The 14,457-nt window shown below is 44.3% G+C and overlaps 1 protein-coding gene across 7 annotated transcripts in view; it reads right to left on the bottom strand.

Moving 5' to 3' along the window:
* ANKRD44 (ankyrin repeat domain 44) overlaps nucleotides 1–6,271 on the bottom strand; it is a 153,796-nt gene extending 147,525 nt beyond the window's left edge. For all 7 annotated transcript variants that reach the window (XM_081910771.1, XM_081910776.1, XM_081910774.1 and 4 more), the window contains exon 1: nucleotides 6,187–6,271. In XM_081910771.1, coding sequence (XP_081766897.1) covers nucleotides 6,187–6,213 — 27 coding nt within the window. In that variant the 5' untranslated portion in view covers nucleotides 6,214–6,271. The remainder of the gene's footprint in view (nucleotides 1–6,186) is intronic.
* Nucleotides 6,272–14,457: the final 8,186 nt, after the last annotated feature.

Below are 14,457 nucleotides of genomic sequence, written 5' to 3'. Positions count from 1 at the left end.
GGCCCACGGCTTCTAAAGGAGCCTTGCAGCACAATCCTGCGTTTCTCACTATTGAGCTCAGTGGGACTAGGGCTGAAGCCTTCAACCTGACACCTGACTCAGCTGTGCTGAAACAAACGCTGAGCAATCAAAGACCAGATGCCTGCGGCCCAAAAAAAGCACCTGATGAAACCCATAACTTCAGCAAGATTAAAAGATGCTGACTCCCACTAACAGTAGCTAGGAGCCCCGAGGGGCCGGTTCACACGTATATGTTCGCCGCTTGTTGAATGTGGCATGCATTCATGTCTCACACATGCAAATAATAAGCCATCACAGACTAATAACTCTAGGTAGGTCTTTTCTATTGCACAATGTGATGTTAGCTCAGTGGAAACACGGACTGCCTGCCAATTACAGAAATCTTGGTCGATTCACAGTATGAATTTTAGCCAATTCTTCCTTGAAATCCCTTTTCATTTGCCTATGAAGGAAATGTACTGTTTTGAGAAGGAAAATATGTCTTCTTTGGGGTTTTTTGGGGTGATGTACATACATGTCAGGGACGCGGGTGGCGCTGTGGGTTAAACCACAGAGCCTAGGATTTGCCAATCAGAAGGTTGGCAGTTCAAATCCCCACAACGGGGTGAGCTCCCGTTGCTCGGTCCCTGCTCCTGCCAATCTAGCAGTTTGAAAGCACGTCAAAGTGCAAGTAGATAAATAGGTACCGCTCCAGCGGGAAGGTAAACGGCATTTCCGTGCGCTGCTCTGGTTCGCCAGAAGCGGCTTAGTCATGCTGGCCACATGACCCGGAAGCTGTACGCCAGCTCCCTCGGCCAATAAAGTGAGATGAGCACCGCAACCCTAGAGTCGGCCATCACTGGACCTAAAGGTCAGGGGTCCCTTTACCTTTTTTACATACATGTCACTCTCCCCCCCCCTCATATGCATTATGTGGTGGGGAGGGAAAGAGAGATGGAGGGCGATTATGATACATTTATGTCCTTTATGTACATTTATTTATTTTTGTTGGCATTGCTAGAACGTGGTTAGTTGCATTCGGTTGGTTGCTGTGTGGCTTGTTTGTATTGGGGGCGGCATTGCTGTGTCAGATTAGCCATATCAATTTGTATGCTGTTGTGCTGTATATGTGATAAAGGGGCGCCACACCGGGGGGGGCGGAGTCCTCCTTTACTTGTCCCCGTGCCAGTTCAAGTTTGTTGGTTAACTTTTCTAATAAGGTGGTTTCCCATACATTTTCGTACCAGTGGTGTATGTTCACTCCTGATAGGTTTTTCCAGTGTCTAGTTATGATGCTTCTAGCTTCTGAGAATACGTGACTTAATGAGTTCCTCGTCGTGTGAATGTGCGTTGTTGTCCTGGAAGATCTTTAATAGGGCTAATTCTGGAATTGCACATGCGCGAGCGGCGAAACCTGGAAGTAACCCGTTCCAGTACTTCCGGGTTGCCATGGGACGCAACACGAAAACACGTAACCTGAAGCGGACGCAACATGAGGTGTGACTGTACTTGTTTTCTTATTTTGCAGATTTCCTGCAGCACTGATATGCAAAAGGATTTCCCCCATGCCAATTCTATATCAAAATTTGTATGTGTCTATTATGTGTCTAATTATGCTGATGAAGTACTGACGGGGCATGCGCACAAGTATCTGCTTGTACATCTTGTTTTTTAAACAATTTCCCTCCACAGGAAGTGTGCATAAGTATACAGTCAGGAAACTGTTAATCTGCTTCTACAGTTTTCTGCTTTGGGGCAAATATGAGGGATCAAATATCTATATCTATCTATGTATCGCTATCCTATCTATCTATCTATCTATCTATCTATCTATCTATCTATCTATCATCTATCATCTATCTATCTATGTATGTATATTCCTGGCACATGCTTGCTGGCACGGTAGAAAAGAAATGAAAGCAATTGTAAATTCTCAGCTCACACTTTTCAGATTGCTGTGCAATAAATCTGGTGTATACTTTTTTTTAAAAAAATGGTTTGCCTGTGCAGCTTTTTGTCTTTGTGCAAAACTGAGGAATCAAAAGAAAAATATTATTCAGGGTCAGGAGCACACAGGAAACAGTTAAAAGCACAGCTGGAAAAGAAATGGAAGCAAGGCAGAATGAACAACTATCTGGCTTTTAGAAGACATCTAAAGTTGTTCATTTCCTTGATATCTGATGGGAGAACGTTCCACAGGGAGGGTGCCACTACCGATAAGGCCCTTTGCCCAGTTCCCTAGGAACCGCCAGAAGGCCCTTGGAGCTGGACCTCAGTGCCTGGGCTGAACGATGGAGACACTCTTTACGGAGCAGATTGCAGCCCAATTTCCCCCAAATTATCATATTATCCCCATTATCAGGTAGACCCAAATTTACACATAAAGCATAAAGATTGCATAAATATAGCATAAAGATTGATATTGAAGGTAACATCATGTGGGCTGCGCAAATTTGAACAGGAATGCAAACAGCTGCAAAAACATTGTAAAATCCAGTGCGGACAAGCCCAGTGTCGATAATGGACAATAATTAATTTCTGTTGTAGTGCAGTCTTAATGGAGATAGAGCTACAGGTGCTCTCAGCAAGAGCACCTGCTTTTCCTCACTGTCCTGGAAACTGTAGTTATGCGGCATCTAGACTGGTGACTGGGAGCAGCTGCCGAGACCATATAACACCGGTCTTGAAACACTGGCTCCCAGTACATTTCCGAGCACAGTTCAAAGTGTTGGTGCTGACCTTGAAAGCCCTAAACGGCCTCGGTCCAGTATACCTGAAGGAGCGTATCCACCTCCATCATTCTGCCCGGACACTGAGATCCAGCGCTGAGGGCCTTCTGGTAGTTCCCTCACTGCAAGAAGCCAAGTTACAGGGAACCATGCAGAGGGCCTTTTCGGTAGTGACGCCCGCCCTGTGGAATGCCCTCCCACCAGATGTCAAAGAGAAAAATAATTACCAAACTTTTAGAAGACATCTGAAGGCAGCCCTGTTTAGGGAAGCTTTTAATGTTTAATAGGTTATTGTATTTTAGTGTTCTGTTGGAAGCCGCCCAGAGTGGCTGGGGAAATCCAGCCAGATGGGCGGAGTATAAATAATAAATTATTATTATTATTATTATTATTATTATTATTATTATTAATTATTATTATTGTGAAACTGTAACTGTATGAAGATTCTCCTAACAACCTTTCACAAACAACAATATTCTTTAGCAAACGTCCAGGATCCTTTGGGGGAAGCCAGGACTGTCAAAATGGTAGGAGAGGGTTTTAAATGCATGGTCTGGATCCCGCCTCCTTACACCTGGCTTTCTTCATAGCTTCCATTTCCAACAAGGTAAAAAGGTGGGGGAAACGATAATCCAAACGGGAAGCTGGCCAGTCGGCTGACAGGAGAAGGGGCACAGGGTTTGCCCTACAACATAGGCCTCTTAAAGCTGAAGCAAAGCCAGTTCCTTTCGATCACGAAGTGTGTCAGAAGCAAATTTCATTTTCTCTCTTCTGCTCTCCCCCCCCCACCCAGGTTTAGTAAAGGTTTAAAACCTTTAGAGCCATAATTCCCCAGAGGACTGCACTGAAGACATGATTTCAGGCTAAGACTTTAAGCGCTGCTGAAACGCCGCGCTTTATCAGCCAGAGCACAGACACCTCCAATATTAACTGCAGCCGGGATGTTCAATTTGCAGAGCCTACCTGGCTCTTCTGATTTATGAGGCTCTGTGCTACCCTGCAGCACACAGAGAAAGTCTCTTGGCGTGAAACAATTTCGCCATTAGTGAGAAGCATCAAATATGAAGACAAGGCAGCATCAAGGGGCATGTGCCACAGAGAGCACTATAAACATTGCTTACTGCACAATTACAAACACACATCTGGCTATTAGAAGACAACGCAGTCTACTTTCAATATCTGCCTTTATTTTATGAGATCGAAAGGACACTTTCCATTCCAAACTTTCCACGCATGGCAGAAGCAACGAAACAACGGATTTCAGCAGGCAATATACTTTTAAAAAGCAGGAAATTGAGAAAGGTGCACCACAGTGGTCTTTATCTAAGAAGAACTTGATAATCCGTTTAAGAAGCAGTGGGGGATTTAGGCTGATATCCATGCTACTGATTATAAACAGACCAAGTTAAACCAAAATTAGCAGATTAAACCAGGCAAGCTTGAAACAGTTGGTACAGTCAGTAGATAAATGAGGCCACTATATATAAGAGCCACAATGTCCCTTTTTAATGCTTTGTGCTATTAATGGTAAGAGATTTGCAGCGCAATCCCACACGCGCCTACTCGGAAGCAAGACTCATTCAATTCAATGGGTAGGTCAACAGAGAATTGAAGCCTCGGTAAGAAAAAAAGGGAGCTATGGACGTACCGGTTCAATCAAGATATGCAGTGAAGGAGTAAGCAATAAAATCCATATGCCTTTCGAAGTGCTATTCACATCCAAAAATAGCTACAAAAACAAATATTGTTTGCACAGTCAACAAGAGAACTTTAAAAGACACCAGGAACACTTATAATGCGGTTTTCGTATCAAATTACAGCATTCATCCTACTCTGCAAATTTAAGAGGGTAATTTGCAATCTTAGAAATAATTGTAAAGGGTTATGCTCAGTGGCACACAATACTCTCAAGAGGAATTGACTGCAAGGTGCCAGCGTAATAATTAAAAGTACACATATCTGCATACTGGAACATACAACAAAAGCAGATGACGAGCTGACGTTGCCCATTCCTTGATGTAGCCTGTCAATTGAATAAGAAGCACCTATATCTGACTAACTCACTGCTTATACATTGTGTTAAGCTATTTAATGGACCTTCATATTAGGTATCCCACACCAAAAGCACAAATCCTGCTGCTCAATTTTTCATTTTTCTTTTTACGGGGGGAAAAAGGTGCAAGGCTGTTGATCTTGTTGCGATGACACCGTTCTACGAGTTGGAAAACAACAAGCACCCTCTAAGAACACAAATATTAATACAGTTTTATCCCCTTTGTTTTTAAGTGAAGGGGAGGGTTTTCCCAACGCCACTAAAACCCAGTAGTCCCAGGCTTGGGGATTAAATGGATCCAACAGTTCCGTGGATTGGTTAAACAAACAGCCTATTAGAGGCTCCCCTTTGGAGTTCTCGCTTATAAAAGGCTGCATAAATATTTGAGCTTCTCCAGCGACTGGGGACCGGCCCTGATTGAGCAGCCAATTAACAGCCCTGAATGCAGCCAGCTGTAAAGTGTCACGTTTTAAAAAGGGGGGAAGCGGGGGGGGGGACAATGAGGGAGGTTAGAAACCTCGGGCGAAGCCAGCCATGCCAGAGGCTGGCTTGACGGGGCGCTGCAACTGACAGCATCAGTCTCTCTCCCCTTGTCGCGCGTTTAGAACCCGACATCCGCACCGCCACCTCCCTGCGCAGGTAAATCGTGGAGCAGCAGGAGGAGGAAGAAGAGGGACCAGGAGGAAAATGTGGCGGGATCTCTCGTCCGGGGGGGGGGACAAATGCTCCCTCGCCGCAAAGCAGGACAAAAGGCCTCGCTGGCTGGGCGACGCGATTCCAAACAGCCATCTCTCCTCCGCCGAAAAGAACGGCAACGAAAACCACAAATGCACGGTTGTCGTGAGATTCCCCTCCGCGCAATAACTAAACCTCCGAGTATTTTGACAAGGGCTCGTTTCCCCCCCAAGACAATGAGAAACTTGACTCTGTGTGTGTGTTTGCTTCGGAGCAAAAATAAACCCCAACCATGTCGCTTCTGCAAAAGGGCCTTTTGGAAATAATAATCCAGAGCCGCCACCCCCGGCCCTCCTCCTCCTCTCTCTCTCTCTCTCTCTCTCTCTGGATTCACATTAGACAGAAACATGCCGCTTCTGCAAAGGGGGAAAGGCCTTTGCAAAACAACAACAATGCAAAACCGCCTGGGAAAGGACAACGGGGCTCGGCGCTTGCAAGGAATGAAATGCTGCTCGCAGGGGCGGGCAGGGCTGGCGTTCAGTTAAATGGAAGGAGGGGGATCCATGACCCCCCCATCTTTCCCCCTGCGACTTCTCCTCTCCGGCCCTAGACAGCAACGGAGGGCAGCCGATCCCCTGCTTGCTCCTTGGCTGCGGCCGGGCTCTGCCGGATCCCCTCCCCGCCACAGCCTCCCATTGTGGCTTCTTCTCCCTTCGCCTCTCCTCCTACCTGGTCGGCGAGCTTGAGCACTGCCATTCTCTCCCTCCGGGCGCATGCAGATCCGCTGGGTCGGGAGGGTCCAGAAACGGAGACCGGGGCTACTGCTGCTGCGGTTGCCGCTTGTTAGATGAGGAGCAGAAAAGGCTGCTGGTCTTGCTAGCCCAGCCTGCTCGGATGCAGGAAGTACTGGCTGCACAAAACCCGGCCAGCCGCGGGCGCGCACCGGTGCGCGCAAAGCCACCCCCTGCCGGCCAGAGCCGCGAAAAGCACCTCTGGCCACTTGCACCCTTGCCTCCCCGCTTTCCCTTTCGTTTCCGGAAATCTGCTGCCGCCTGCTGCTCCTGTTCTCTATCCTTTGTTCCTCTCTCGGCTTTCGCCCCCTTCCCCCCCCCAACCCCTTTGCATTTTCCATCTCCACTGCTGAAGCTCCTTCAGTCAGCTATAGGTATCTCACACATGCAAAAGAATAATAATTATATATATATATAATATAAGCCTGCATACAGTGCTTAAAAAATTGTTTGGGGGTCAATTTTGGCTCAAGAAAATCACCGTTTTATAGTCCAAACCGGGGGAAATAAATATAGTAAATGGACAAAAGTACAAAGATGTACAAAATGTTTAGGGGTATGCGTACCCCTGCATCCCCCCAGAAAAAAACACTGCCTCTATCCATCCATCTATGTATATATTGCATATATATCTATGTATTGCATATATATCTATGTATATATTGCATTGTTGAGCAATATATATTGCTCAACAATGTGGGTTTCTTTATTTTATTTTTAGACTCTGCAGCTTGCAGCTCGGTCTTAATCATGTTGATTCTAAAATCTAAGCTTGATATCGGAACCCAGTGGTAAACTTTGGTAATCTTCGGTAATATATGGCCCAAAGCAAGCCCAAAATTTGGCACCCTCAAATGGATCTTCTTAACTATTAATATTCTCGATTTTGCACCCCTTCAGATTGGTGCCCTGTTTGGGGGAGGTCCACCCACTGCCCTAAATCTGTTACTAAAGATTTGCAAATTGTAGAGTTGGAAGGGACCACAAGTGCCATCTAGTAGTTCAACCCCCAATGCAGGAATCTTTTGGGCTCGAACCCGCCACCTTGAGATTGAGGAGTCTCTTGCTGTACCTGAGCTATCCCAGGTCAGTGGATCTAAAGACTGCAATAGGGCAATTCCCATTTTATTGGTTTGCATCTGCAGAATTAATAGTAAGAATGGTTAGTAATCCAGTGCATGCTTGCTTACTTCTTAAAATAATTTTTATTACTTTTAACATATAAATTATAATACATACCACAAAACTTCACCACTTATACAACCTTTTTTTGGGGGGGACTTCCATCAGCACCTCTGATGATCCACTGTTTTAACCACTTCTTGTGCATTTCTTAAAATTCATATTGCCTTTAATTATCTTAACTAACCATCCTCCCCTTTATCCATTTTTGCAATAGTTCACCTCACAAAACTTCTTGCAAAACTACAAACGTAGTCTGATCATCACAATTACTTTTCAAATAGTCTGTAAATTTACACCAGTCTTCTGTGAATTTCTGGTCCCGCAGATTTCGAATCCTTCCTGTCAGTTTATCTAGTTCTGCTTAGTCCATTAATTTCATCCTCCATTCTTCCTTCGTCGGTAATTCTTCTTGCTTCCATTTTTGTGCCAATAATATTCTTGCTGCCGTTGTTGCATATACAAACAGCTTACATTCTTTTCTATTTATATCAGTTCCTACAATGCCCAGTAAGAATGCTTCTGGTTTCCAGTGCACGCTTACTTGGAAGTAAGTCCACTTGAACTGTTTTGTCATTCTTCATTAAATACTACATGAAACACACACAGCTTGCCTTGTACTAAGGGCAAGCCAATCTCACTCATGAACTTCCCTGGGGGGTTCACAAATACTCACCCCTGAAGAATATGGGTGAAGAGCCTGGTGCCAGGAACCCTTTATTAAATCTGAATTCCAGGCCAAAAAATAATAATTGTGGTTTTTTTCTTTTGGGGGGGGAAAGTAATTAAATAAAAAACCTAGGCTGTTGCCACAGGGGCAGGTTGATTATATTCCTGGTTTCAGCTCAAGGGGAGGTTAAAAGCACTGTAAAATGTGCTGGATCTGAAACAACAAACTCCCAAGATACATTTAAGGTTGCCAACTTACTTGATAGTTCTACCGACCATCACTTGCTCTGAACTCCAGACTAGACGCTCCAAAGTTTGCAATGGAGCTACTACAGACCAGGATATGATTTGTGTACCTTAATTTATGGACAAGCAATTTTCACACCCAAGATCCCATTGACTTAGGGAGTTAAGCAGTCAGAACTCCAGCTCCAAATGTAGTGAGGTTTACAGCACAATTCTAACCTTATCTGCTCAGAAGTCTACTGTCTTCAGTGGGGCTTACTCCCCAGTAAGTGGAGTTAGGAGGAGGTATAAAAACTGGGAGGTTATTGGGTGATAGGCAGAGATCAGACTAGCATCTTCCAACTTCCATTCCCTTGGAGAAGTCAATGACATGCATTTTTCTTTGGCAATAACTCATAGCCGAGTAAGATCTTAACAGTGACTGTGGAAGTCAATTCTGGATCCAAACGTCCTTCCACAGTGGGGACATAGGTTTCCGGGTGGGAGTTGATCACGGTGAGGGTTTGCCAAGCGTGCCTTCCTCTTAACACGTTTCTCCCTTTTGTCCTGAGTTCAAGTCTCTTCAAAGCCCATGACACCTTTGGTAAAGGCTGTTCTCCAATTGGAGCGCTCGCAGGCCAGTGTTTCCCAGTTGTCGGCATTTATACTACATTTTTTTTAGATTTGCCTTGAGAGAGTCTTTAAACCTCTTTTGTCAACCACAGGCATTATGCTTTCCATTTTTAGGTTCAGAATAGAGTAGTTGCTTTGGAAGACGAGGATCAGGCATCCACACAACAACATGAGCAGTCCAACAAAGTGGATGTTGAAGAATGGTGATCTTTGCATCTTCCAGTACACTGGCATTAGTTTGCCTGTCTTCCCAAGTGATGTGTAAAATTTTTGACAGGCTCACATGATGGCCTCCTTTCCAAAGCAGCTTCAACACAATTTCCATGATTCTTCAGGGTTTTGTTCCTGTTTGCCACCAGCGTTTATTTATTTGTTAAGAACTTATATCCTGCCTTAAATATGGTCCTCACAAGATGGCTTGGTCCTTCGCTCTGGCTCCACCCAATTCAAAACTGCAAGGCCTCAGCAGGACCTAGCATACTGAAAAGCTTTAAAGAAAATTGAACCAAGTCAAGAGCCTCCACAATATTAAATACAAATAAAATCTTCAGCATATTTTACAGGAACAATAACCATTTTGCCACAGTGGTTTCTCAGGCGCCATGAAAAACAACAACATGGCATCTGAAAAACAACAAAGTCTGTGGGAAATTAGTGAGCGCTTTTGTTATGCCATGAGCTTTCGTAGGCTGGAGCTTCCTTCATATGTAGATATTATTTTGTTGAGTTTTAAATAATAAGGCTTTACAAATAAATAAGCAACAGGAAACAATTGTTTTTGTTGTTTGTGTTATTCTTTTTTAGTCTAACTGGAGACATGTGTCATCTTGAGATTGTTTTGAACCTAAGCTCTTGTGCTCCTGAGCTAAAAGACTTTGCGATCTGTAATTGAATAGGCAGGAAGTTGAGTCCACCTGGTCTGATTCTTCACTTACGGCCTGTGGAAACACATGCCTTTTTAAAAATAAACACACATAGTCTTTCAACTGTCACAGGTGCTTAATTTTTCCTCTTCACAGCATAGGCTACCAGGGTTCCCAGTCCATTTATTCCCTCGCGTAGAGAATGCCTGATAATTGTTTGTCCTGTGTGCATGCAATGTACATTTGGAGATCTTAAGGTTACCACTGTAAAAGCAAATTTCAAAGATGGAACACCGCAGGAAATACAACCGTAGCCACTGGCCTGCATCCACCTTTCCCCAGGTTTGGCCCAGCCTCATTCCCGGCCTGCGGTCAGGAAACAGGAAAGTCCCTGGATCAAACCAACAATATCACTGTTGTGTACTGAAGTTCTCACCCTGGGCCAGCAGGGGGATACTGTAGATAGTTATGCAAATGCAGGATCGAAAGTGACATTCAGTGATTGGATAGTGTTAGAAAGTTGCTACATTAACGTTGTACTGGAGCTCTATATAAGCAGGCTGACTGAGTCCTTCAGCTCAGTTCTGTTCTGGCCTCTGAATAAACAAGAGCTGTTTGAAGAATCGCTGTGTCGTCTGATATGTTCACCCACAACTTAACACTGGCGACGAAGGTGGGATTGATGGACATCAGAGCACAGCCAGATGTGGCCACCCTCTGAACTGAGCTGAATCACTGAGCTGAATCACTGAGCGAAATCACTGGACAGAACCAATTCAGAGCTGACTGTTCTGGCTAGAGCACTGTGTTCCATCCATCGCCCCTCTCTCCGGCATTGGAATCATGGCTTCACTTGTGCCTCTACCGACGTTTGCGCCAGCCTCTGAATCATGGGACTCCTACCTCGCTCGGTTCAACTGCTACCTCCAAGCCAACGAGCTGACAGCAGTATCAAAGGAACGGAAGCAGGGCCTATTCCTCAGCCTCTGTGGGCCTGAGGTGTTTGAGACGGCCCAAGCATTGGTTGCGCCTGAAGCAGTCCAGGCAACACCATGGGACACGATTCAAGAGAAGCTCCGCAACCACTACGCGCCAAAGCCGTCCAAGATTGCTGCCCGCCATGCATTCTACCACCGGAACCAGGCAGAGGGGGAGTCAATCAACAACTACACCACCGCCCTGCGACAGGCTGCAATGCACTGCGAGTTCCGAGACTTAGACGATGCCCTGATGGATCGAATCGTCTGTGGGGCCTGGGACATCCGTCTGCAACGGCGTCTCCTCGCCAAACCTGACCTCACGCTACAGAAAGCCATTGAGGAGGCCGTGGCCTCAGAAGCTGCTGAACGTTCCACCCAGGAGATCCGCAAGGCCAGCAGCCCGTGTCTTGCTAGGGAGCCAGTTCCAGTGCATCATGAAGAGGCCAACAGTGATGAGGCATCCTCCAGTGAAGACGATGACGTGCAGTAGACGTGTTATGGCTTCTGAATAAACAAGAGCTGTTTGAAGAATCGCTGTGTCATCTGATATGTTCACCCACAACTTAACAATCACAAATAAAAATAATAAAAATGTAGTTTCTAACCGACTTACACGTTTAAGCTGCAATCTCACACTTTATCTGGGAGCAAACAAAACTGAACTCAGTATAACTTAACATTTCAGTAGATAACACGTGGGATTGCTTTGTTAATATTCAAAGCTAGGGTTGCCATGTTTCAGAAAGGAAAAACAAGGCACCCCAAAAGTTGTTGAGCTTTCTCTAAGAGGCCCCCCAAATTGTTGAGCTGCTTTTTATTTTATTTTTTACAACCAGGACAAAGTGCCACCTTTCAGACGTCAATTCCACCTTTGAAATCCCGGTAATTTCTGGGAAAATCCGGACATATGGCAGTTTTATTCAAAGCAGTATCTCAAGTTTCCTTCCGGAGATTCCACCTCTATTGCCTATTCCACACCTGTGGAATACTTTCCTTTTTCAACTAGCCTTTTAAGGCGGAGACTTTTATTCCTGTCTGTATCGGCATTGGATTTTGCATGTTTTATCAATGAAATTGTATTATTTTTATTGTTTTGATTTTGGTATTGTTAACTACTTCAAAATGTTTAATTCATAAAATTAAATTATTGTATTTTTCCGTGTATAAGACTATATTTCCCCCCCATATTTTTTAAGTTTAAAATTGGGGGTCGCCTTATACACGGAATGTTTAAAATATTTATTTCTTAATTTTGGGCTCAAAAAATAGGAGTCGTCTTATACATGGGGGCGTCTTATACACAGAAAAATATGATAACTGATTTTGGAAAATCAGGAAGTGTCAGCTTGGATGTCCAGCGCAAGACAAGTTTCTATACAGAATGATTCCTAATTTGAAGCATTTGACATCAGGGTGAAGAAAGGCGAGGGCATTCTTATGTCCACCAGCAACATCTGGAAAGGTGAACAGTTGGATTCAATGTCTTAGGACCAGAAGTGGGGAGGGCAGAAAGACCTGATAGTGGGGCAGGAGAGCTGAAAATAATGCCAATATATTTCACATCAGGCAACCAAGGAGCCTCTTTGGTTTCAGATAGGACATGAGTAGATGAGTCTGAAAAGCTCAGGACACAAATTTTCACGGCCCTCTAGAGGCTATGGTGGCTCATTTATCAGAAGAAGTGAGAGCTGGAACATAAAGGCGCCTGATCGCCGAAGAATTGATGCTTTTGAATTGTGGTGCTGGAGGAGACTCTTGAGAGTCCCATGGACTGCAAGAAGATCAAAGCTACCCATTCTGAAGGAAATCAGCCCTGAGTGCTCACTGGAAGGACAGATCCTGAAGCTGAGGCTCCAATACTTGGGCCACCTCATGAGAAGAGAAGACACCCTGGAAAAGACCCTGATGCTGGGAAAGATGGAGGGCACAAGGAGAAGGGGACAACAGAGGACGAGATGGTTGGATAGTGTTCTTGAAGCTACCAGCATGAGTTTGACCAAACTGTGGGAGGCAGTGGAAGACAGGAGTGCCTGGCGTGCTCTGGTCCATGGGGTCACGAAGAGTCAGACACGACTAAACGACTAAACAACAACGTCTTTAGTATTAACTGTGAAAGCATATACTCAATTCCAGCCAATCTCTCTCTCTCTCTCTCTGTGTGTGTGTGTAAGAGAGAATATGCATGGTTTGTATCTGTGGATTTTTTTGTAGATCAGCACAGGGTTTAATAATAGCAACAACAAAATACTTTTTTATGTTGCCCTGAAATGCAGAGTTTGGGATAACAAGGAGTGGTGGAGGCTTTTTGTGTGAGTTCCATTCAGCCCTGGTGCCCAAAACTAATTTCTGAGCTCTTGTTATTTTTTTGCATTCTCGGTACGTATCTTTTTGTACCTGCCTCTATTTGGCGGATCTCAGGGTTCAAATAAAAAAAGAAAAGTTGCTTTTACCAACCTGAAGTTTGTTCATTCCCTAAGTTGGATGACATTCAACGGACACTCTTTTAAGTGGCTGGGGGAAATTTAACTGAGACAAAACTCCTGCACAGATCTTCAGACCACTCTGTTGAATAAGAATTCAAGCCCTGCGACCTCCGGTGATGAATTTCCCAATTACATCATGTGGAATATTCCACTTCATTTAGATAATCCCACACAGTGTCTTCATCTCCCTACTGGTCACCCATTATCTATTAATTTCTAAAACAAACTGCTGTTAGGGGGGAAATATAATACTATCACTATAAATGTTTAAAAGTTGAAGGAGAGCAATACACTCCCCCCGTCCCCACATCCCACACAGCATTTTAGCTAAAGAAGGGAGTAAGTAACATGAGGCACAAAATGAGTTTTATCCAGAACTAGGAATGTAAATGTTTTACAGATGCCTAATAAGGATGTTTCAAAGAAAGGAAATCAAAGTGCTTTCCTTCAGAGCGATTGTATCCTAGAGAGAAATACAGGAAGATATGTATTATTCCCGATGCCTTAGCCTTTCTTTGCCCACAAAGTTAATATTTAATTTAAAATATAAAAAGCAAAAGGTAAGAAATAGTAGGCCAAGACCAGCGTTCGGTATTAAAATTTCCTGGTTCCAGCATTTACTGCTATTATTAGGTTCATTACCTGCCTTTCCCCACGGTCCTAGGCTGTGGTCGTAATTTAAAATACAATAAAGCCATTAAGAAAGAAATTACAATCACAACTACTGTGGGTCCTAAAAATATGCTCTCAAGCACTAAAGATGTTACAGGGCAGTGCAAAGATTGAAGAGAGATGTGGATGCCTGCACTGTAAAAACCTTGGACAAAGAGAAAAATATGTTGCCCAAGTTAAAATACTGGAATTTCAGTTAAAACAAGGGGGCCTTCCTTCACTTCACTGGCATTGTGTTCCCCATTTCACCTCCTTTCTCTCTTATCTGCTTAGCTCTGGTCCAGCATTATCTTTATTGAGCATGAGCTTGCGGGTGGTGAATCACTCTTTAAATGCAGTTATATGATGGCCAATGGAAAGCAGTGCAGTTGTAGCGCTCTGCCAGTGAAGGACGGAGGCAGAATCTGCAAAACTCACCAGATTTGATCCAGGCAGACCATCGCCTGCATCAAATCCTGAGTTCTTAAGAATCCACAGTCTTGAGGATGCTTTTATAAGGTGT

This window comes from Podarcis melisellensis (genome assembly GCF_964234715.1).
Source record: "Podarcis melisellensis genome assembly, chromosome: 1".
NCBI classification, from domain to species: Eukaryota; Metazoa; Chordata; class Lepidosauria; order Squamata; family Lacertidae; genus Podarcis; species Podarcis melisellensis.
Note: the sequence above shows the minus strand (reverse complement) of the source record. Positions and strands in the feature narration are given on the sequence as shown.